A 24,231-nucleotide genomic window follows, 5' to 3' on the forward strand; every position below is an offset into this window, starting at 1 on the left:
TATGTTATGAATAAACGTTTATGGTAGTTGGTGTGTATGGCGGCACCGTCCCAGAATAAATAAGTTTTAAACAAATTTGTCTCCGATGGTTTTTGTATGAGGTTAATGGAGAGTGAAATAAGATAAAATATAGAACATTTGCAAAGATGCCGATTTCTTGACCAATTTCGAAGCTTAGACTTTCGCCGCCGGGCTAGGCCTTAAGCATATACGAAGTCGAGTTTTAAAGTAGAAAACCCCACCTACAATTTTGAAGTCGCATCTGGATAGTTGAAATTTTAACATTATCATAATTATTATAGGTGATTATGTATAGTAATAAGTAATAAGTATATATTTTTATTATTAGCTCTGCCCCACCCCAACCATGGCTAGTACTGGCGACTTAATATTTAATTTCATATTTCAATGAATGTGCACTTTCCGGGGATACTAAATAAGTATTTATCTTAGACAAACGTAAGTTATTAAAATCACTGATATGGCTTGAAACTATTTTTTTCTTTTGCATTACGGATGGAGTAACCGTTATTTAACATAATAGCAAGTTTGAAATATTTTTAAAGTATTTCCAGAAGTAATTTTTCTCGATGTTTTTGTATGTGACTATTTTTCGCTGTGCTCCACCACTGACGCCAAATTGGATCCACTGGAGCACACTGTATTAACATACGAAAATATATTGAAACTGAATTGGGTCCACTGGAGCACAGTTTAACATACGAAAAGATATTAAAAGTAGTGACTTATTTCTATTTTATATCACTGTGCTACTCTGGTGCTAAATTGGGTCCACTTGAGCAGTTACCGTAGTACTATTTCTATTATTGAAGTTAATAAAGGCATAAATGGCGCTCCGTAGAGAAGTAGAAAATGCTCCAGTCGTCAGAATGACGCTCTGAATATACCTCTTATAACTTTCGATGACTATTTATATGTATTTACTTGTATTAATAACGGTTTTTAGGTAAAAAAACATTACATTTTATTACGTTGAGTGTTTTTGCAATTTTAACATTCCAAATTTGTAATTTTTTGATAGATACTGACTATCAATAAGCGCTTAGGCTAGTTAGCTAGGCCTAGCTAGCCCAGGCTAGGCTAGGCCTAGGCCTAGCTAGGAGGTGTGGCGCAGCGAACACTCACACTCTTATTCCAATATTTCAGTTGTGAAGGGAAAGACCTGGTGAGAAGGACCAGAAACATAACATGCTTGGAAAGCTCATGTAGCCTAGCGTATCTTAATCTGGTGCTACTGCACTTTTGCACCTACTCTCGAATTTATTTTATTTAAAAACATTCACTTGCTGCGCGGTGAAGTCTTACTAATATTATGCCCAGATTTAGGTGCAAAAGTACAGTGTGCCTCTTGACTTTTAATAATGATGAAAAAAAGAGTACAAATACTAGACCTAGGCCTACTATCTAAACATATACTAATTAGTATTAATTAATTACTAAACTAGTATTAATGCACATGTCAATTGTATGGCCCACTATACAACCCCTGGGAGAGGTGTGTCATGGATGTGTCATTTACAAATAATGCATCTAAAACCTAAATGGTTGGTACGTCATATCAATGAACAATGGCGTTAGGGTAACCACGTAAAGCAACCATATCATGAACAACATGGTCGAATGCTTCAAAATGGGTGGGTATGACGCACATCGGACAAATGACCCACCTCTCCTGGGGTCATATGGTGGGTCATACAATTGACAAGTGTAAAACAAAGTTTAAAACCAAATTAGAAAATTTGAAATAAAATAATTGAATGTACTGTTACCGGTCATACTAATCTACGCCAGGTAGGGGCCCGGTATCGCATGGTATTTAACTTATATTTTTAAGTTAAAATTAAAAAGTCAAAATCAGTTGAAATATTGTATCAACAACAAAACATCACTTATCACAGAGGGCAGTCTTCAGTTTTGGAATAAACAATCAATATTTTGACAGTTTTGTACATATACAATTTATAAAACATAAATGGTAATATCACAATAACATTAAATATCATGTTAACATGTACTTTTTATATATTATACATTTTATCATAAAACCCTACCGAGTGATATAAGGGCCTACTGGGCGAAGATTTATAGTATGACACACTGTTACTAACTAGCTAGGATGATTGTTAATAATATTTGTGGACAAATTTTACACTTATTTCTACATACCGTAGAAACAAACTTATGTATAAAGCATTTATAATAAACTTTTAATAAAAAACTATATATTTCATTTTCAGATGTTCAGATGCTTACAGTTTACAAGTGATCTAAATAAAAACATTTTCAATGGCTCATTACCATGGTTACCCACGTCAAAATGAACACAACGGTGGTTTCGGAAGCTTACACGAAGAAGAGGCTGATTACGGACTTCCATTTAATAACGTTCGCACAATGGTGGTGGGAGTGTCGAAAGACGTAGACCGACAAAAAGAAACTGCGTATATAAGAACATCACCTCGTATTAAACGACTACCGTTTGGTTTGACATTTTTGCTGGACTCGGGAGGCTATTTACCATTAGGCTTTATTTTTTTTAGTTGGTTGTACAATTCCATATTTGTTCCATATATAGTACTTCATCCTCAATATAATGATGGAAATATTAATATCTACACTGTAATAGGTAAGTTTGTATTTAGTGAAAACATTTTCCTCTGATTTCGATTAGTATTGAGATATAGTTGAAATGTAAACCAGTAAAGTTTGAATAATGTTTTAAGCTCTGTCTACATTATCAAACTTTTTTTACAAAAAAATGTGATGTGACCATATATGGACATGATGATGTCATATCAATACCATATTTGGGAATATCACTACCATATTTGAGCACATCACACTTTTTGTCAAACTAGTTCGATAGTGTAGACAGAGCCTTATAATTTAACTTTTAATAGCTTGAAAGTTATAACATCACAATCCTGGATGGGTATAAGTTAATTATCATCCTCAAGCTTAACTTAAAACTGAGGAATTTCGGATTAGGCGCCCTCTATGGACCCACCCAACTATGTAGTGTCTACCGGGATCAACACCTCGGGAGACGATCGATAATAAAGAATTACACCCAATCTGAAAAGTTTATTTTAAGTTATTCTACCCAGAAAAGAAATCTTAACAATATATTTCAATCATCTATTTTGTTAACCATTCATTTTTCTATTTTTTTCCACAGTTTATTATTTTTTCTCCATTTTCACTTTTGTGTCGTTGTTCCGAGCAACTACAGCTGATCCTGGTCGAGTGGATTTTGAAGGAGGACCAACGCCCCCTCACGGTAAGTATTCAAACTCTCTCTAGTTTTAAACATCAATTGTCATGTATTTGTTGGTTATGCAATTAACATACCTTTTCTCCCATTTCAAGATACAATTTCATTTGTTGCAAGGCCTGAATATTGCGCAATGTTAAACTCACCCGTAAAGTGCACCCTCTGTTACTGCTCTGCTTCTACAGCCAAGATCATTGCCAGATTTCTGTAAGGCCTTTACTGTTACAGGTCATTCAATTAAAAAAGTGGTTGATTGAATAAAATTTTGGATAATATAATAGTCATAAAACAAATATACAAATATTTTGTATTCGTTGAATGAGGATAAAATTTCTGTTCTATTCAAAGGAAATATTTTCCCCATTCATCTCATAAATATTCATTTGTATACTATTGTATTGTTGGCCGTAGAAAGAAGCAGAATTAAAATGTCATTATTTGAGATGATCCTATGCTATGTTAATTATTGTAGTTATAATCCATCATGTTGTTCTGGTCTATTTAGGTGCAAAGGATTGGTCTCTTTGTCAAAAATGTATGGTTCAACGACCAATCAAATCTCACCACTGTAGTCGATGTATGCGTTGTATTCGTAAGATGGATCATCACTGTCCGTGGTAAGAACAGTACAGTACATATTACCGTTAAAATTTAGGCTTAGCATTTAGTAGGACCTAAGCAAACTCAAGCCAAGGCTCAGCATGTGGGCCGTGATTGTGAGGTAGGCCTAGGCTTACAAATTTGTGAGTCTAAATTTGCTCAAACTTTTTATGCCAGTCCCATTAGATTTCACTTACGCGGAGTCAACTGTACTTAAAATACTGTTACTATTTATTTATTTATTTATTTATTTATTGGTCATCACTTTTTTATCAGTGATACACACTGTCGTTAGTGGTGCAACCAAAATAAAACAATAACAATTGAGCAAAATACAGACAGGAAACAAAACAAAAGCAACATAAAAATATATACTTAAGTATAGTATTGTTATATTAAACAATTTGTATTTGCTGCCCTCTTGAAATGAATAACTATCATGGTCAATTTTTTATTTGATTATGTAACAATAATTAATACATGTTTTGACTTGTAACGATGACTCATTTAAACAAGATGTGTTTAGAATTGATAGACTTACAAAGTTTAATTGTGTTATTATTTGTTTAGTGATAATTAAGAAGCACATGACATATTATATATGTGCATATTAATCGCATTGTGTTATGTTACAGTCATCATCACATGCCGATTATTGCTCTTTCTGTAAATAATAGCTTACATAAATTTAAGGTGATTTATTCATCTTAACTCAAATTCAACTTTGCGATAGTTGTCATTACGCTGTGTTTAGACACTATCAAACTATTTTGACAAAAAAAAGTGTGATGTGCCCAAATATGGTAGTGATATGTCCAAGTATGATAGTGATATGACATCATCATGTCCATATATGGGCACATCACATTTTTTTTTCACAAAAGTTTTAGGTTTCTGATTAATTTAGTAACAACAAAAATGACATACAGTATCTTGTCTTTATTATTTAATAATGAATTATTAAAACTCCTTGAAATGCAAATAAAGTAGACAACATGAAAATGATATAAAGTATACACATCTGAAACATGATTTCATTTCATTACAGTTTTACATTAAAGGTAATCAAATTGCTTGATGTTTGATATAAAATATGTAACTTTAACAAATATGTATTACGATCTATTTATTACTCATTCATTTTTTCGTAGGATAAATAATTGTGTTGGTGAAGATAATCACTGGTTGTTTTTGTTGTTGGTCTTTTATGCAGCGTTGCTTAGTATTTACACATTTACACTTCAAATCTTACATTTCTACTATTTTCCACCTTGTGTGTCATGTGATAAGGTAGGTAATTCATACTTACAATTATAGAAATGTAAATAGTGATGTTTGTTTATGTGTTTTACTTGATTTGAAATATTGTATTTATTCAAATACACGCCCGCTTACACCTCCCTTGAATAAACACCCCCCCATAGAACATCATTTTGAAAAAAACTCCCCCTCCCCTTTATTTGAATAAATATGGTAAATAAATGTTGATTTCACATACAGTATATACTTTAATGGAAAACAATCAGAGCACAATAGGGAACAATATAATATTGTCTTTTTATGTGCCATATCAAATATTTTTACAATTTGCCACAAATCAAATTAAATTTCAATAATTGTGCTCTTTGGTCAGAGTCAAACAGTCTAAGCCCTTGTCTGCACTATGTAGGCCTATTCCTTTGCTTTTTTCAATCCATCTTTCCTGTGTAAAGTCTCTATGTTATCTACTGTATACAATCTATCACAGAGGCTTATGTATCTAAAAATCATTTTAGTAATTCGATTTAGGTGTTTATCATGCTATCAAATATAACTAGCTTATGTTTCTGATGTCATGTGACTTCAGTCTCAAGAGGAACATTGTTTTTTGCCTGTTTTACTGCTTTTAAATGTTGTTTAAGCACTGAAAAGTTAAAATTTAATATTTTTTTTGAAAAAGCAAAAACAAGTTGTTTATAGTTTCCTAGTTTGTGCAAGTTTATTTATAACAACATTTTATAGAAATTGGAATGTACATTTATATATTCATATTTAATGTTATATATCTTGGGATGGGTCAAACTTAAAGTCTTTCTGACAATATATGACCCTCCCCCACATGATTACTTCATTGTATTTATTATCCTGTATGTTATTATATTGTGGAAATAAATTAAAAATTAAATTAATCTTAAATTAAACAGCTTCATTATTAGTTAATTACAATTTATTTTTCAGTCATTATTCATCCACCACAACAGTCGTTGGTTTATGTACATAGTCTTTGTTCTAGCAATTCTACTGACCATTATTTGCGTTGGACAAGTGTATACACAGGTTATTAACATAGCTACCGTAAGTTGACAGTATTTTCATAATTTAACTTTACTTTACCAGCATAATATAATAGCTTTAACTTTAATCTTTACCGTTTTGATTGATTGATTATTTATTTTGTTTAATTGTAAAGTTATATAGTGCACATGATGTGACCTAGATTCAAGCTGCCAATGATGGATTTTTTGCTGTTTTCATCCAGCTTAATATACCATTTGCTTGGGTAATTTAATAAAGCCATTTTACGTATTTCTTGATGTGTCACATTTATTTCATAACAGTATAATAATATATTTACAATGGAACATTCGTTTTCAATGATTGTGTTCGTGTCTGACATTAGACTACGACCCCCAAAAGGTGTTCTATTTACAACTAGAAAGTCCTGTTTTATAAATAGCATTAATGTACAATTCTAACGTTCAACGATAATTGCTGTAATTTTTGTTTTGAATTTTTAATCATGTTAACAGTATTTTACAGGGCCTATGGTGTTTTTGCAATCTGCATTTTAAACAGTTTTTTAACAGAATTTTAACATAGGCCTATAAATAGGCCTTTTTTACAAAACATTGCCTTTTGCAATTTGATGTATTTTTCTTTGTTGTTTTATTGTCTTAATTATGCCAAGCAAAATTAATTTCCATTTCAAAGTGGACCAATACAATTTCCTGAATCTTGGCTTGCATCAAAATCAATAAAAAAAAAAAAATCAAAAATAAATCAAAATCACTGATGCAACAAGAACAACGTGTAAAAATGTGGTTTATAAGCTGCCCTCTACTACTTGCATATGAACTCTACTGTGTGAGGCTTACCATACAGTACAGTTGTGTAACGATAATCTTTGTTCAGATACCAAAATGTGTACGCTGCATACACAACTCTATCAGTTCTCCAAATTATCTTCTTTTTTTCTTCGCTTTTAACATGTCCTTGACGAGAACATTGATTTTGACATTAATCTTGTATTATGTTCAATGTCATTGTCTTTAACTTTAGTAATTTCCTTTTATATACAATTTTCATATGCCCTTGATATTATGGCTTATACAATTTTATATCGTCTTAAATAAAGACTCTTATAATAAGCCATTTTGTACATTTATCCTTCAAAAACATCAAATGGAATTGTATTTTTAAAATGCCATGTTATTTGAGAATTTACTCACTACTAAAAGCATGGAGGTATAAAATTCCTCCATGACTGATACAAGAGTACTAGATGAGAATTGGAATACAAACATATTAGTTGTGTCAGTTTATCTGTATGATGAATTCCTCGCAGACCTATTGTTAAAGTAATCTAGTTAAATGGTTTAAACACTGACCCATACAAGAAGATCTACTGCAATTCAATACCAGGTCTGTAACTAAATGCTAACATAGCTGTTTTATAATACTACAGAATGTGTATATGTATACTGCCCTCTATAATCAATTATTTTTTTTTTTCTGTATATTTTAATATTCAGTTGAGATTAGTGGATATTTCGACTAATGATAAAAACCAGATTATAGCATGGCCTACTTGGTTTACTTCTAATAGATGTAGGTTTAAACTATTTGAAACTCATTTTCTACATTTCAACTGTATTTCAAATTATATATCATCATGTTTATTTTTTAAATATATATATAATATTGATTCTCAATTTTGTCCAAGTACTCTCACTTGCACTGATGAAGGGCTAGTGTTGCCCGATAGCTCTAATCATTTTTCTGGCTGTTTTACTTTATCGTTTTGATTTAGCGTTTTGCTTATTTTATTTGTATCTCCATTGATACCCATAGCATTGTCATTTTTATTTTGTCAGTTTTTCGTTGCAACGTCTGTATTACATTTTTGCATGGTTGTAGAAACATTCAAATCTCATGATCTAATATCAAACTTAGATTAATGTCATTCCAACAGTGGAAAGTGGCAATAGAGATAGTCAGAGGACTTGAACCAGACTCCATGAGTATCCATATAAGTACTAAACCATTGACTGAACATTATTTAAAATAAGTAAGTTAAGCGGACAAATGAATACACCTCATGACTGATTTACTGATCATAATGCAATGTCATCATTTCCTTCTGTAGCTCTAAATTCTAGATTATATAAAATGAGGTTAATTTGTTTATGAAAATCTGTTTCTGTTACAGGTGTATTAATGTTTTGCTAATTGTAAGGTCGGTTATATTTCGTTGATCGTTAGCTCTACATCTTAACGAGCTATCAGCTCTAATTCCACGAATACAGGATGCGCTTGCTCATCGTTTGTTTATTGAACTAGAACCTGGAGAACTAGGCCGCATAAATTAACTATAATTCATCAGCAAATTAATCATATAATTTCATTGTTGCAAATTACCAACATTATTCTAATATTGCGTGACAATATATTTTTTTTCTATATAATATGTTTAAATTATTGATTAACTTAAGTAAAGTTTTTTAGTTAAATTTTAAATAAAGATAAACAAAATAATGATTTCAATTTAAAAAAAAATAAAATAGACAGTTAAATTTAATCTGAAATTTATGTGACAAAACAATGTGGACATGATGATGTCATATCACTACCATATTTGGGCATATCACTACCATATTTGGGCATATCACTACCATATTTGGGCATATCACTACCATATTTGGGCATATCACTACCATAATCCAGCACATCAAAATAATGATGTACAGTATTACCTTTTATAAAATATGGATTTTCTAAGTTCTAAATTTATAAAAGTGAAAGGAAAAACTAAATCTGAATTTTGTGCTTTCCTTTTTATATTATGGGATTTCCGTCCATTCTACCTCAATTTTTTTTTTTTTCAAAAACTTGGAGTGGTACATACTATTATTATTATTATACTATACAAATTAATTACATTTATGGAGTATAGTTATCATGTATTTAGATAAATTATTGTATTGTTTATGGAACATAAATTTAGAAAATGAATATATATTATCAGGCCTTGATAAATTTCTACACACAAACATACAAACAGCACACCTACAGCACCCCTGAATGTATTAAGGAGTGCAATTTGTAGCACACCTATTATTTTCAAAAGACAAGGCCTGTATTATATTATAGTACATTTAGCCATCTAAATATTTTAATATTAATATTTTAATAGCTATGCTGTTGAACCCATCGTATTCTACCTCCGAAACCCCTTTTCCCCCACCCTCAACCTCAACCATGAGGCCAATACACGCATCATTTGTGCCGGTGCATCTTCTGACTTCTCTGTTTAGGCTATGTTAGAATAACAGAATTAAACCAATATGATGTGGAGATTTTGAAACAACAGCATTGAGTTAATTTGTTAGTGTATCCATTGTGTAATTGGCAAGTTTCTCGTTTTTGGATGTACATAGAAAAGAAAGAAAAGTCTTTATCTATTTATATTCTTATAAGAATTAGCCTTTTCTCTATAGATTTTAAAGTTGAAAGTTTCTAAAACTGTTGTTCTAAATTTACATAATACTTACGTCGGAAGCAACTGACTTTCAAGATCTTCATTATATTACGTTTTCAGTTTACAACTATCTGTATTTTTAGATACCCTGCCTAAATAAGTCAAATTATTATGATATCTTTCAATAAAAGTGACTTCTTATTTCTTGTTAGCTCATTGATTGACAACATACAAAATTGTTAATAAAATAGTTTATATGTAGATAGAAATTTATATAATATAATTTTAAAATCTGTCGGTGACCTTGATGTGGAATAATTTGACCTTGACAATGTCCTTCATCGCAGCAAAGTTGTTGATAAAAAGCGTTTTATGTTGACAACATGTACAGGTTTAATGATAGATTTGATGTACTTTGTAAAATGCTAGAAACTGATAAATATATTGCTATTATATTTAAATTGGAACAGAAAGATATAAACCCTAAACTGTCCTGTTGAAAGAAAGAAGTTTCTTACCTCACAGGGGTGGATCCAGGATTTTGTAATACCCTAGCATGCCCCAGACCCCAGCCAACCCTCTCAATCCTCCCCTGCCAGCAACAGTATAGGTTTGAAAAGCAAGACAATTCTGGTCTAACATAGATTGTCAATCTGATATTTTCCGCATTTATAAATTAATTTGCATTTATGAATTCTTTGTGTTTATGTATTGTTTTCTAATATTATTAACATTTGAGAATGATTTTAAATATCTTATTTAGCAGCTTAATTTTTATAAGCATAAGACCACTAATTGATCTCCTTTCCAGTTTTGTGTGAGTATATATCAGAAATTTATAATTTTTAAAATTTATCCTATTTAGTAGCTTAAACTTTCAATGATGAGAACTCCTATTTAGTTTTTTACAATATGCAAATTTAAGCACTCACTATCCCATCAAATATTTTAACAACAGAATTCACTGTTCAAACTTGTTCTTTTTGCGACGACGATTCCTGACAGATACATGATGACGTTTAAGTACTAGTTAAAACTAGATGAAACAAGGTAAAGTTCAATTTTGTTTTTAAATTTTCAAGGTCATATTTTATTATAAGTTACAAATTTCTCTTCAATTTAAGTGTCTTAATTGCAGTTTCCTTTAAAGTAAAATTGTATTTATCTTTTTTGTAGAATAGGTATTATATAGTAAGAAAGATTTTGCTGTAGAACCCCTTACTTTCCACACTTCAATCTATTAAGCACTTTGTACTTTTTGGCCAAATAAGAACGGCATGAGCAAAAGGAAACACTTTCTTCAGGTGGGACTTGAAGATGTTGGTTAATAAAAACAATGATAAACTGTAAGCCTTCTAGTACACAATTTGCATTAACTTAATGTTATCCAAATTTCAAAACAAATCACATTCTGTTATTGCATAATACTGTATTTCTTTTATCTCAATACAACTTTGTTCATTTAGCCCATAGGTACTTTATTTAGGTCACAATAGTTAATTTGATTACATGAAATAGAATTTATAAATTAAACTAGACATGAAACTCGTCACTTTGACGAGTTAGTTATCCGCACCACGACAAACGCCACGTGCACGTCATACGTTGGAATATTGCACACAGATAAAGATTATGGCATTATGACAAGAACTGAAGAATATGACATGCTGTTAGTGCTGAATTTTGTGTCATATAGTATATACATGCAAACAGTATAAGCTGTATACATATTACATACAGTGTAGAATAGGTGAAATTACGGGACCCGCCATTTATTCTAATTTTTAACATGGCGACGGTATCAAAATGAAACACTTAGATAGCAATTTCAGAAGGAAATTATCTCAGGAACAACATATTAACGTGTAGAAGAAATTTGAATACGTAAAATATAGATGCGCACCCTTTTAAATGTGATGAACTATTACGCAAAATATGAAAATACGACTTTTTTTATTCAACTGGCCATATGATGACGTCACAACATCCGATTGGCAAAATGTTTACATGAATTCGTATCTACAATCCAATAGCTTCCAGAAAACGTTTTAATCGTGATTATCACATTTTATTCTTACGAGCTATTACAGATTAAAATTTACTGTAAAGATGAAATTAATGACCCACGTAATTAAAATTTTTAGGCATGATGACGTCATAAAAATTAAAATATTTTTATCTCATGCTAAAGAAAGTTGATTGACCTACACAATATATAAATGTAGGAGAAAAAGGAATACAGATAAGCGCGATGCGCTCCATTGAATGTGATGAGCAATAACGAAAGAGACAAAAATCCTATATTTTACATTCGTGTGGCCATACGATGACGTCACAATGTTTTTTTAGCCTTATTGATGCATGATCCGATATCTACAACTCATCAACTTCTAGATTTTGTAATAAAAATAAACGGTTAACGGTTTACTTTAGAAACTATGACTGTTTAAAAAAAGACATAATTTTGACGATTTTTTAAGCTTTTTCATAAAAAACGCGCACGAATTGTCTAATTCAACGTGTTCGTATGGCGTTATTTAAACTGGAAAAGGTCTAAATTGTTTTCAAAATCACTGGGAAAGGCTTGAAAAATATAATTCAAGAGAAAAAAATATGTTTTTAACGCTATGTGCGCACCGCGCGCGTAAAAAATTGCGCGCCCGTGGGAATTTTTGACATGCTCAAAATGACAAGAAACGCGTAAAAAGTTGATTAGAAATTAATTTTGCGCATTTTGAAATTTTAAATGCGCGTGCGCGCGTAACTTCTTGTCAAACATGCCATTTTTAATCCGTAGAAAGTTTGCCCCTGATATGACTTAAATTTTGTCAAAGTGTCAATACTAAATGACTTTTGGTTTTTAATCTATGATCAATCATTGAAATTCATAAAATTGCGCGTAAGTCACGTTGCGCAACTATGACGTCATTCAAAAATAGGAGGTGCACAACTTCACGTAAATGCCCATATGTTGTCAAAGTTATGAAATGTTATGTTTACACATTTTAGAGGAACACGACTCACAAAAAGGAAGGAAGGAAAGAAGAATAATACAGAAAAAAAATATTGATCTCATACAATTACAAGGAGTTATCCGCTTGGTATACCAAGCGGATAACTAATGAATATTAAACTTCCTTAATGTAGAAACTTTGCATGAGAGTGAGCGCCTGTGGGTCCAATTAAGGCCAGACCTAGATTACAATATATTTCAAGATTACTATAATTGTTGATATTAGGCACTGACAGACTTACTATAACAATATTTAAGTGACAGGTGTATTAATATATATAAACATTTTTTTAAATGTTTATTTCATCATGGTAATTTCCAAAAATCAGTTCAATAAATCGTATTAACCTAAATAAAACTTATGATTTGTTTCAATCATATTCACTAACTTAGTAAAACAATGTATTGAAAAGTATAATCAGTGTAAAATAAATTAGAATCAGTGTAAAGTAGATTAGAATCAGTGTAAAGTAGATTAGAATTAGTGCAAAGTACAGTAGATTAGAATCAGTGTAAATTAGATTAAAGTCAGGGTAAAGCATATTAGAAGTAAGGGAAAGTAGATTAGAATCAGTGTAAAATAGATTATAATTAATGTATATTAGATTAGAATCAGTGTAAAGCAGATTAGAATCAGTGTAATGTATTGCTTTATTTTAAAATATTTGGAAAAATTATTTTTAAAAATTTTGTACATAAATTCAACATTGGTTAATTAAGTAATTGTTCGTAAACATGAATCTAAAGTCATCACAACACTCGCTAATTTATCTAGACTATCCTTGGGTTCAACTTATTGTTCAATTTTAGAAAATATAGTCAGAGTTTGTACCAATATTGAAACTAACAATCTTTAAAGTTCTACTACATTCAGGCACTTTTTAGACTAAAATAGTGTAGTGTACAGTGTACATTTTGGTTTACAATTTATTCCCTTATTCATTGTAATTTTTTCGATACAAGGATAAAAATAGAAATTTCACAAGGAAAGCCCAAAACAAAAGTTGTAAGCTTTTAATTTGAATATTAACAAGATTATTGTAGGCCTAAAGATTGCCATCGTCACGTTCTTTTTTCTGGCGTGTTGCCCATGTGATTAGCGACTCATGGCATTCCTTCCAATGTCAATTGCTCCCTAGAAACTACCAAGTAAGATGTGATAGGGAGGAGTATCAAAATGTTTAATAACTAAATTAAAAAAATATTATAGTAAGACATTTTTTTGAAAGTTCTTGTTAGGTGGAAAGTTTTCTCTTCTGAGTATTTGCCAAAATGTTATACTGTATTTTTCAAGTTATATTCAATTTTCGTGTATTCATGTATTTTATTGAAATTAATGAATGTTTTCTAAAGCTCTGTCTACACTATCAAACTTTATGTGATGTGCCCATATATGGACATGATGATGTCATATTACTATCATATTTGGGCATATTACACCTTTTTTGTCAAACTAGTTTGATACTAGTGTAGACAGAGCATTAGTTAAATAATAAAAAAAAACTCTATGGTGAATTGCAGTTGTTTTTGATAAAATTACCTTAGTTTTTGTAGAAAGAATCCTTTCCTTTGGTACAAACTATGAATAAAAATGTTTTCGAAGGTAAATCTTAGTGATGTAATCAAAAGTTTAAATTTAAAAGTTCCAGCATGTACAATATGTATTTTGGATCCTCTGTATTTATTTTCACAAACTATAATCATTAGCTGAACAAAAATGTTTATGAAATAAAAATCATACTGAAAAAAGGATAATTAAAGATGATTAATTATTAATTATTTATATTTATTTTGAATGATTTATCGTAACACTGGATAGCTGTTTTTGTATGAATTCTATAAAATTTATAAATTCTTTCAATTTCTGTACTTCTGTATTTTTATGTACCGGATTTGTATGACCTATTTCTTAAGGTAAACAAACTGTGTTACCTGTAAAATAAGCTGGGGTTTGTTCCACATCAACACCCAGCATGTCGTCTTCTAGGTAAAAGAAAGTCCATATATAATACAACACTAGTTTATGTCATCCTATCCACTTGTTTTAATATTCATATTGTTTTCCAAGGATAAATTGTGTATTTTTTTTACAAACTGCTATGGGTTATTCTGTTTAAATGTCATAGTTCGTTGGAAAACGGATGTTAAAATTAAGTAGTTCATTATGTTGTCAAATTACTGTTGCCTTTGGCCATTGAACCATTCATCATGGCACACACGATAGTGTAAATATAATGAAATACAAAAGGTAGTGTGCTGGACAGTTTAATTATATTAGTATACCAAAGGCAACTGAACCAAATAATGTATTAAAATGACACTTTTTGCTTGTTTACAGATCCTTTTAAGACTAGTAAAAACTAGTTTGACAAAAAAAGTGTGATGTGCCCAAATATGGTAGTGATATGTTTATTAGTGATATGATATCATCGTGACATTTTTTTGTCAGTTTGATAGTGTAGACAAGGCTTTAGATTACAACTTTATACTAAATACATTGAGAACACTTCTCAGGTACAAGTAATTCTCGGGTGGGACTCAACCCCACAACCTCCAGATCATTAGCCCGCCGTTCATACATGATGGCTTAGGGATTAGGTTCGAGCCCAAGTAAGCAGTGGGTACTACACCAACAGGATTATTACAGTTTATATTTAAACATTACACTATTATTAACAAGAATAATGATCTTTACTAATTCATTCATTCATTTTATCTTTACTAATGAGAGTATACAAATATTTGTTACTGTATGCATTCATACACATGGGATATCAAAATGAATGGAATTGTACTGGGAAGGTTTTGAACAACATTTGAAACTTATCCATCTTGGATCTAACATAGCAGCCAAGTTGATGTCTGAAATCCCTACTTATCACCAATGACTTACGGTGCCTAACTTTCCAACCACATTTTTGCTGGTTAATATTATTAAATTGTCATGGTTAAACATATATTAGTTTAGAATATCTGATATAACAGGGCCGTACGCAGGATTTTATTTGGGTGGGTGCGGATTAATATATTTTGGACCATTTTCATAATATAATGTATAATACACTACAGATTTATTTTAAGACCCTATAAAATGTGGACCTTTTGCAATTTGGTGGGGGGGGGGGGGGGGGAGGGGTGCGTACGGCCCTGTATAATCACAATTTAAAAGTAAAATATAAAATTATTTTCTTTTTCAATTAAATGATTTTGTCGTATCATTTTTCAACATTTCATATTTAATATTATAAGAAGTAAGGGTAGATAGATGACTGAGTCATAACACATGTTTATTATTGTTTTATCTTAACTTGTGTCACATGTTCTAAACATTGACAATCATGCACAAGTTTTTCCCCAGGTACCTCCTAACCAATCCAGGTACCTCCTAACCAGGTGTTTATTTTCAGGAACCTTGTCAAAATTATTCTCCTGCAATTACTGCAGTAATTGCAATTCAATTTTAACCTGTTTATTGAAGTGACTGCTTTATAAACTTCTACATTGAAACAAACTAAAAGTATAAGTTACTGCAGTAAAAAATGTAGTTACTGCAGTAGAATAATTTTGGCATGATCCCTTCTACAGTACATCCAAAGGCATATTACTGAAAAAAATGACATTGTTACGGTGGCTAGATCTCAATGGAGATACAAATAAAATAAGCAAAAAGCTAGATCAAAACGATAAAATAAAACAGCCAGAAAAAGTATGCTGAGCTTTCTGATAATCTTAATCCATTATCAACATCTTTTGTTTTGTTTATTTATTCAACCCGCAGAAAATCAATACAATATAAATATATATATACATTTTTTAAAAGAGGAGAAAAATTGCTGGGCAGGGGCAGCTTAAGCAAAATACATCACTGTAACTCTAATGAGTCAGCTACCCCTCTATTATTTTTTTTATTTTCAATCGACAATATTAATTAATTAATTAACTTTAAAATTAATTTCATGACATAAAAAATATTTTTTTAATTATTGTCTTCAAGACCATTTTTTGCAAACGTCATTGACTTATTTTGCAGTTACAACTGTAGGCCTATCAGTAATATAAAAGTTTTATTACAGTATTTATTTTTATTATGATGAAATGTACTGAACATATTATTTAATAACATTTCCAGGATAACTCCATTATTGAATAGTAATATCAATAACATAATGTTTGTTCAGTCGCAGGGACATGTGACTTTTGGGTTCGTTCGCTTGGTTTTTAAAATATAGTTATCATCTATAGGACTAGTGCAGCAAATAGAAAGGCTGTGAAGATCTTGGATTTCCTACTACAATTTTATGATAAAGTGTCGTCTTACATGTTTATTTTTCTCATTTGTTCTTATTTGTTTCAATTTAATTTGTTTCTGAAGATTTTGCCTTGGCATGGCAACCCCGAATACATTTTCATTGGGCTTAATTAACTAAGATTTTATATGGTGGCGCTGCTCTGTGGCGAATCGCTTGGTATTCTTGAATCTTGAAGCTATACCAGGGCTAGAAATGTACTTTTTTGTCTACCAGCAAACCTTTGCTAATTTTAAAATCTAACTAGCAAATAAGCAACGCCACTAGCAAGGGTTTGCTAATTAATTACTAAAATTAATTTACATAAATTGACAGGTCGAGCCTCCGGTACCTAGACTAAAAATAACTATTTATTTCCGAGAACTACAATTCTGCAAACATTAGCTTATTTTGTAATATTCAATTAGCAATTATGAAAAATAGATTTCCTACAGTGAATTTCGGGACAAAGCTGTGAGAACCTGAACAAGTCAAGATACAAACTCGAAATCTTCTAATATATTTTTACAGCATAATTTTATAAGTAATATAAATTAGATAGCATGTTTATAATAGTATTAACTTATTTAAGAGTTTTCCAAAGTGTAATACTTCACCCTTAAAATAGGTTATCTGGGCCATTCTATCAGTGGCAACATCGGGCCTAGCTTTAATATGCTTAGTGGACAAAAGTTGAGGAGGTCCTCACTTGGGAGCATTGTACAGGATCTTTGTAGGACATCAATCCAATGTTCAAAGGTAAATTTTCCGGTGTAGAAGGTTTGAAAAGTGGTCTTCTCCAACTCTTTCATCCTATTTCTGTGGAAAATGTGTAAACCTATGAACAATGTCTTATAGATGTATTTGTTCGCCGGAGTGACGACTTTGACAATTTTTGTTCTGAAGTGAATCTATTTATATTTATATAGATTTTTATATTTTCCTTGTGCCTTGCTATGCCCCTTTTGCTTTGGCTAGTCCTTACTTTAGGTAAGCATTTGTCCTAGTTTTTTATTTTTTTATTTTATTGTATTCATAATGTTTGACTTTTGTTTTATTGAATAAAAGTGGTATAAAAGAATGTAATACAAATGCAAATTAAAGATTTCTTGTTCTTGCAGAGTCGCACAACTGTTGAATCAATAATTTATGCAAAAATACCACCTAATAGAAGGTATGGCTTTATTTTATTATATTGCATTTTGTTTATAGGTTTAATTTAGGTTAGAGTCTACATAAAGAAAAGATGAGAGAGATGAAAAACAGTAAAAGGAAATTGGGAATAAAAACCAGAATTTTCCTAGTGCTTTCAAATGCTTGTGAGTGTTACAATTACATACAAAACACACAGTATATATAAAACACACAATTAAGAAGTTTCACAAAACAGTATATGAAAAAAAAAATCCACAAAACAGATTTATCAACTGAATTTCAATAGACATAATCAGGGGTTGCATTAAGGTTTTAAGTAGGAGGAGAAAAAAAAAAGTAACAGGAGAATTTTGAACTCATAAATAAATAACTTTGTGAGCGAAGCGAACAACCATTGGCTGGGGGCCAGGGGCCGCCAAGGGCCCCCGGTCGGGGTCCAGGCTCTGGCTTTCTAGAGCTATATAGGTCATTTAAACTAGTTTACAGGTACATTAATCTATGCTTAATTTGAAATAAATATATTTATTTTTATTGCATTTATGTATATTAAATATTTGAGAAAAAAAACCCTGCATATTTGTGTTTTTAAAAAAATACTAATTACAAAAAAATAGCATAACAATAACAACATATAAACGCACGAAACTTTTTTGGCCCGACGTATTTAGCAATTATTTTACTCCCATTTGTTATGTACTTTATTAATTTAAAATGCGTGGTTCCTTATTTTATGACGTAGGAAGTTCAATAATAATATTATATATTATTAATAATAATAATATAGGGCCTAGGCTAGGTCTATTATTAGGGAGTCCGAGAGGCACGCGTCCCAGAGCAGTATTTTGCTTTCCACGATTCAACTACGATACGTTACTATGCGCGCGATTTCTTTGACGTGCTATTTTTCTTCACTAGGCCTAATAAACAATTTTTGATTATCAATTACTCTGAGAATAAATATACTATGAAAAAATGGCTTTGGTGTCTAATTATTTACTTATTAATCTAAAAGATCATATAAGTTTGATTTCCAATGCATCATATTAACTATATGATACAGTTAACGACACGAACCACACAAGCCCGTACGACAATTTTCAACGCAAAACGGCTACATGCGGTCCAGGAGGGGACTTCCCCCACTATACCTTCAGCGTGGTTGAGCCTCTCACAAATTAAAATTTGTTTTCCTACGCCAAGATAATATAGTTCTATAGTTTTAGTGCTAAAAATGTTTTATTTTCTCGAAATATTAGGTAGTTTATAATTCGAGTTGTTTATAGATAAATCGTATATCATAAAAAATATCTAATTTTTACATGTTTAAAAGAATTTTCGTGAAATTCTGAGAGGCTCAACCACAGAAATATCAGTACATCAAATGATGTCATTTTAAGCGAATCGCGTTGGTGTATTCGACGTTGACAGGTAGGTCGTCACGGTTGAAGGATTCTAACAATGCCTCGGAAACGCATGCTACACACACACAGTGCGAAAAGTTTCAAAGGAAAATTCCATAGATAGGTCAGGGAGTTTTAGGTCCCTTTCGTGTACAGATTACATGGTGATTAAATATTTAATTACAATCCTATTTTAATCCATCATCATCGTGTCGTCGCGAGAACGTAATAAATACAACAAACACGTACGTATTGTTCTTGATTAATAAAAGTACTCGCGCCGGGAGCTAGCCTACTACTAGGCTAGGCCGTGTAGGCCTAGACAGAAAGTAGCCGGCGAAAATGTCAAAGTAGACGGTCGAATGCGCCGGTTGCCGGCTACTAACGAAACCCCTGCATAATGCAATGCAAATATATTTAGTATTGTACAATTTTAAAATTAATCAATGTCAAAGTTCATTGTAACATTGTTGAGGTTTTATAAGACCATTTAATTTCAAACTTCATATTATTCTTGCATACTCTCTGTTAATGTTTAATGCTGATGTTTACAATTTTGTGTATTTCTTTGTAGGCCAACTCTTGCAAAACAGACTTCTTTCAAAAATTTCAAAGATGTGTTTGGTACAGGCTGGGTGATATGCTGGTTGAACCCATTGAGACGAAGGCAAGCAAAACCAATGATCTTTTATCCTCACCAAACTGTCTGATACTGTACTTTTCATTCTTTTAACTTTTTCAATACAATAATGTATAATAATGATTGACCAAAGTCATGTAACCGCTATGGGGCTTTCCAGAGATTAAGGGGCTCCAGAGCATGAGAAGCCTCAATGCAACTACCCAGCATTGGAGGACGTCTTAGGAGTGGTAAACCAGGGGCCTTTGTCCATGTTACCCCACTGATGAAACACCTTGATTCTTGTCTTGGTTATTCATATATACATAGAAATTGTGTTGGTTTCAATGCAAATACAGTCACATCATTCTCTTACATTGATGCTCAACAACGTAAACTGTCCAGCTGGGTCAAAGCTTTTGAGGACCCTACTTTATGAGTGACGATGTACCACTAACTAACCCTCCCCTGTCTTGTGGCGTGGTGCCCTTCTGAATCGCTTGGCTCTGATGATACAGCATAGGCCTACAGTATGCTTAGCCTTCCTAGCTAAGGCCTCACATTCAAACGCCGCTTTTAACCCAATAAAAATGTTATTTCATTAAACAATTAAATTAGAAGTTCAAATATTATTTAGAGTTTTGAAAATTCCACGTTTAAGTGTAATTTGAACTATATATTTAAGGTTATATGTACATTATTTTTAGTCGTTCTCCGTAAACGGGAAAATGGCAAATTTATCATTCTCAAAAAGTTAAGACGATGGAATTTCACGCTAAGCTCCGCCCACTTTGTTAAAGCTCCATGCATAAATTATTCATGAGCACCGTCCTATGGTTTCCCGTCGTGTTTCATAAAGTCCCTATTATTAGTGTGTAGACGACTGACAAGTCTGTGTGAAACACTACATTCACTATCTCATGTGGTGTATCCCATTTTGTACAATCTTAGAATGATGGTTTTTACCATGATTGTCAATATTGTCCTTGCGTCTGTGTCTTGTCACGCTGAAAACCGCTAAGCACCAGACTAGCTCCCTCAGGGAGTCTGATAAAGCTTAAATTGAGTTGATAAAATATGGGGTATATTCCTCTATAGTGCACAAAATTGTAACATTTTATTCATTTAATGCGTTTATTTTATACTTATTTATTGTTTTACAGATTGATAGTAATGATTTTGAACTTAGTTATATTGAAATTAAATCATGATATACAGTACAACATTTTCAAATGTAATCTGTAAATACTGGACAATACTGGACAAACGTACAAAATTGTAACATTTTATTTATTGAATGTTTTTATATGTCTATTTTATACATCATACATCACTATGATTTTTAACTTATTAATGTTTACAGATTAATAGTAATGATTTACTTGAATTGAAGTTATATCATGATAAACAATTTCAAATTTAGTCTGTACATATTGGACCAATCTTGTGTAATATTAATGTATGTGTTAATGGTATAAAACTGTAAATTAATTCATAAATGGTATTCAAAACCAGAAATTGTTTTCAATCATGTATGTACAATTTGAAAAAATATATATTTAATAGTCTAGTTTATATTCAGTGTAAATTTGTAATGCCTTTTTCCCTGGGCCCTGCTCAGGGGCTCCTATACGCTTGGAGCCCTGGGTTTAGCCAGTGAGCACTTATAGCCATTATTTTAGGACAGAATCTGGACAAATTTACAGATCACTGACATCTAATAATGAAGACATTATTGTCAACATTTGCAAAGCAAAACAATATTCTTATTTAAATTAAAACACCAAATAGTTTTGGCCTTAGGAAAATAAGATAGTGATCAAGATGAAGATCTGAATTATATATATATTATGTTTAGAAATATATATCATATCATAGATTTGTAGCTTTTTAAATTATTTTATATGGGTAATTTGAGGATACTATAGGCTGAAGATGGTGATGGGAAAAAGTTAGTTTATATTATCCTAATTAGTAAAGAAGGGAAATGTGGTTTGTTAGTAATACCAGAATACAATTGTATTCTTCCCTAGTAATATATTACTCAAGTCACAGGAAGGATATTTTATAATAACATAATAAATATGAATAGTTTTTTAACTTAATTAGGCAAACAAAATTAATAATTGGAAGGAAAAGATAAAGGGAACATTCCATAGCAATTTTAAGTATTATTTAGTTCTACAAGAAGGTCAATGTAATTGTGTTAGCTTATTAAATAATTACCGACATTATTAATATACTTTATTAAATATTAGTATAGTTTGAATTCAATAAATAAGTGCTGTATTCACAATGAAATTGATTGTACTTAGTCTGTACAGTTTATATAGAAGAGTTTATGACATTCAACTCTGTAAAGTCACATGGTAAACAGAAGACAGTCACATGGTACACAGCAGACATGTTGTGTCATTTTCATCACATCAATACATGCGCAAAATATGAGCAACATACACCTTTTTATTCTATTTTCTCAAACTTACATGGGAAAAATCCAGAGGTAGAGCTAGAGGTGCTTGTACCCGTCTTTCACAGCTAAATTATGAACTACCTTTTGATATTATACCGTTGCGTAATAAAGTTGGAATTTATTCTGACTTGTTAAGCCTCCACTGATTGTGCGGGCGTTTGTTGTATGAGAGAATGTATCTGGTGGGTGAAAATCGGTGAAAATACCATATATGGCTCTGTGGTCTAGTGGTATGATACTCGCCCTGTAAGCGAGAGGTTGCAGGTTCGAATCCCGCCAGAGACATTTTTTCATACAACTAAAAAAAAAATATGGAACTTTCGCCAATGAGCTATGCTCGACGCGATTATGAGATCATGTTCCAAATATGAGCACTGTTTCTATAATTTACAGTATGATTTATACTTTTTGATATCTACCTTTGACAGACTACAGTATTAATATTATATACATATATTATTATATGTAGGCTCTCCCCTATTAACAAATCATGGATCTGCTACTCACGTGCACAAATTGACGATGATAATAATAGTCATTTTTTATGCCCAAAATGTACTGAAGTACTTGCAGGAATGAATAATTATGCATACATGTGCAAGGGTATTCATTTTGTTTCCTGGAAAAGAATAGTTTTTATTAATTATGTCCATCTTTATTAATTCATATTATTCTTAGTAAAATTAAATAATGAAATGGATAAAAGATTGTTAATAGATTGAAAGGGCTATGAATAACAATATTTAAATAAAGGCAAATTGAATTGAAAAAATGAATGAGTCTTGTAATCAATATTAGACAACTAGCACAGACCCCTCCATTTTGTGTCAAAATCAGCTTTTTGTAAACGTTTTGCTAAATGTTCGAAAAGCAAACTGTGTTTGTGTTTCATCTATTCAGTGGCCTAAAGCTGCCTTTTTGAATAATTTTTGTTTCATATTCATTGAATGGGCAGATGAAAGCCCGACTGTTTAATTTACTCATGAAAATATTCTGCCCATTCAACTTGTATGCATTATTTGTATACTAAATGTAATAATCGGTTTGCAGACAGTTTTAATTCTTATGGGGATGCATAATGGTATTTTTGTATTTGTCTCGTTATAAATTACCACTCTTTTTATTGTATAGCTTTACCATTGATAGAAACTAATAAATGTTGAATTAGCTGACTTAGTATTTCTCATCAACTTTTAATTATATCTTAACTATTTCATTTTGTGTTATATTTATACTATGTACTTTGATTTTAATTAATTTTTGATTTATCATCTAAAAGAAATGAAAGAAGAGCTCGATAGGCATGTAGTTGCCTTTTCTCTCCTTCCCTTTTCGTCCATATTTCACTCTGTTATCTTGATATTTTTATGCTTTTTACTAATTTTTCTTATGGATGAATAAAAGAAACTTGATAATATTTTTTATGTATATAAATCTATTATATACTCAAATGTTCTGCCTGGAAAATTTATTTAACAGATCCTTTTGAGGAGTAAAGTTCTGTCTACGCTATCAATCTAGTTTAACAAAAAAAGTGTGATGTGCCCAAATATGGTAGTGATAAGTTTAAATATGGTAGTGATATGACATCATCATGTCCATATATGGGCACATCACATTTTTTGTCACATAAAGTTTGATAGTGTAGACAGA

General features: G+C 31.2%; 2 protein-coding genes and 1 non-coding gene across 4 annotated transcripts in view; 2 read left to right on the forward strand and 1 right to left on the reverse strand.

Moving 5' to 3' along the window:
* The first annotated feature begins 222 nt into the window (after positions 1-222).
* Positions 223-22,961, forward strand: LOC144844262 (palmitoyltransferase ZDHHC21-like). 2 transcript variants are annotated; one of them, XM_078701091.1, is made up of 8 exons: positions 223-302; positions 2,259-2,647; positions 3,200-3,301; positions 3,801-3,912; positions 5,047-5,185; positions 6,113-6,229; positions 18,053-18,105; positions 20,061-22,961. In XM_078701091.1, the coding sequence occupies exons 2-8, from the start codon at positions 2,308-2,310 to the stop codon at positions 20,194-20,196; spliced, it is 999 nt and encodes a 332-aa protein (XP_078557217.1). In that variant the 5' UTR covers positions 223-302; positions 2,259-2,307; the 3' UTR covers positions 20,197-22,961. The 2 variants fall into 2 exon arrangements, with proteins under 2 accessions (XP_078557217.1, XP_078557216.1); XM_078701090.1 differs by lacking the exon at positions 223-302 and adding an exon at positions 870-967.
* The window catches only part of LOC144844236 (DNA repair and recombination protein RAD54-like), a 172,400-nt gene continuing 158,691 nt past the window's right edge, over positions 10,523-24,231 (reverse strand). Inside the window, exon 23 of the mRNA XM_078701033.1 lies at positions 10,523-10,532. The gene's annotated coding sequence lies outside the window, so the exon portion shown is untranslated. The remainder of the gene's footprint in view (positions 10,533-24,231) is intronic.
* On the forward strand, positions 22,792-22,863 carry Trnat-ugu (transfer RNA threonine (anticodon UGU)). The gene has a single exon. It is a non-coding gene; the product is annotated as a tRNA-Thr (tRNA).

Source organism: Antedon bifida, chromosome 6 (assembly GCF_963402885.1).
Source record: "Antedon bifida chromosome 6, ecAntBifi1.1, whole genome shotgun sequence".
NCBI classification, from domain to species: Eukaryota; Metazoa; Echinodermata; class Crinoidea; order Comatulida; family Antedonidae; genus Antedon; species Antedon bifida.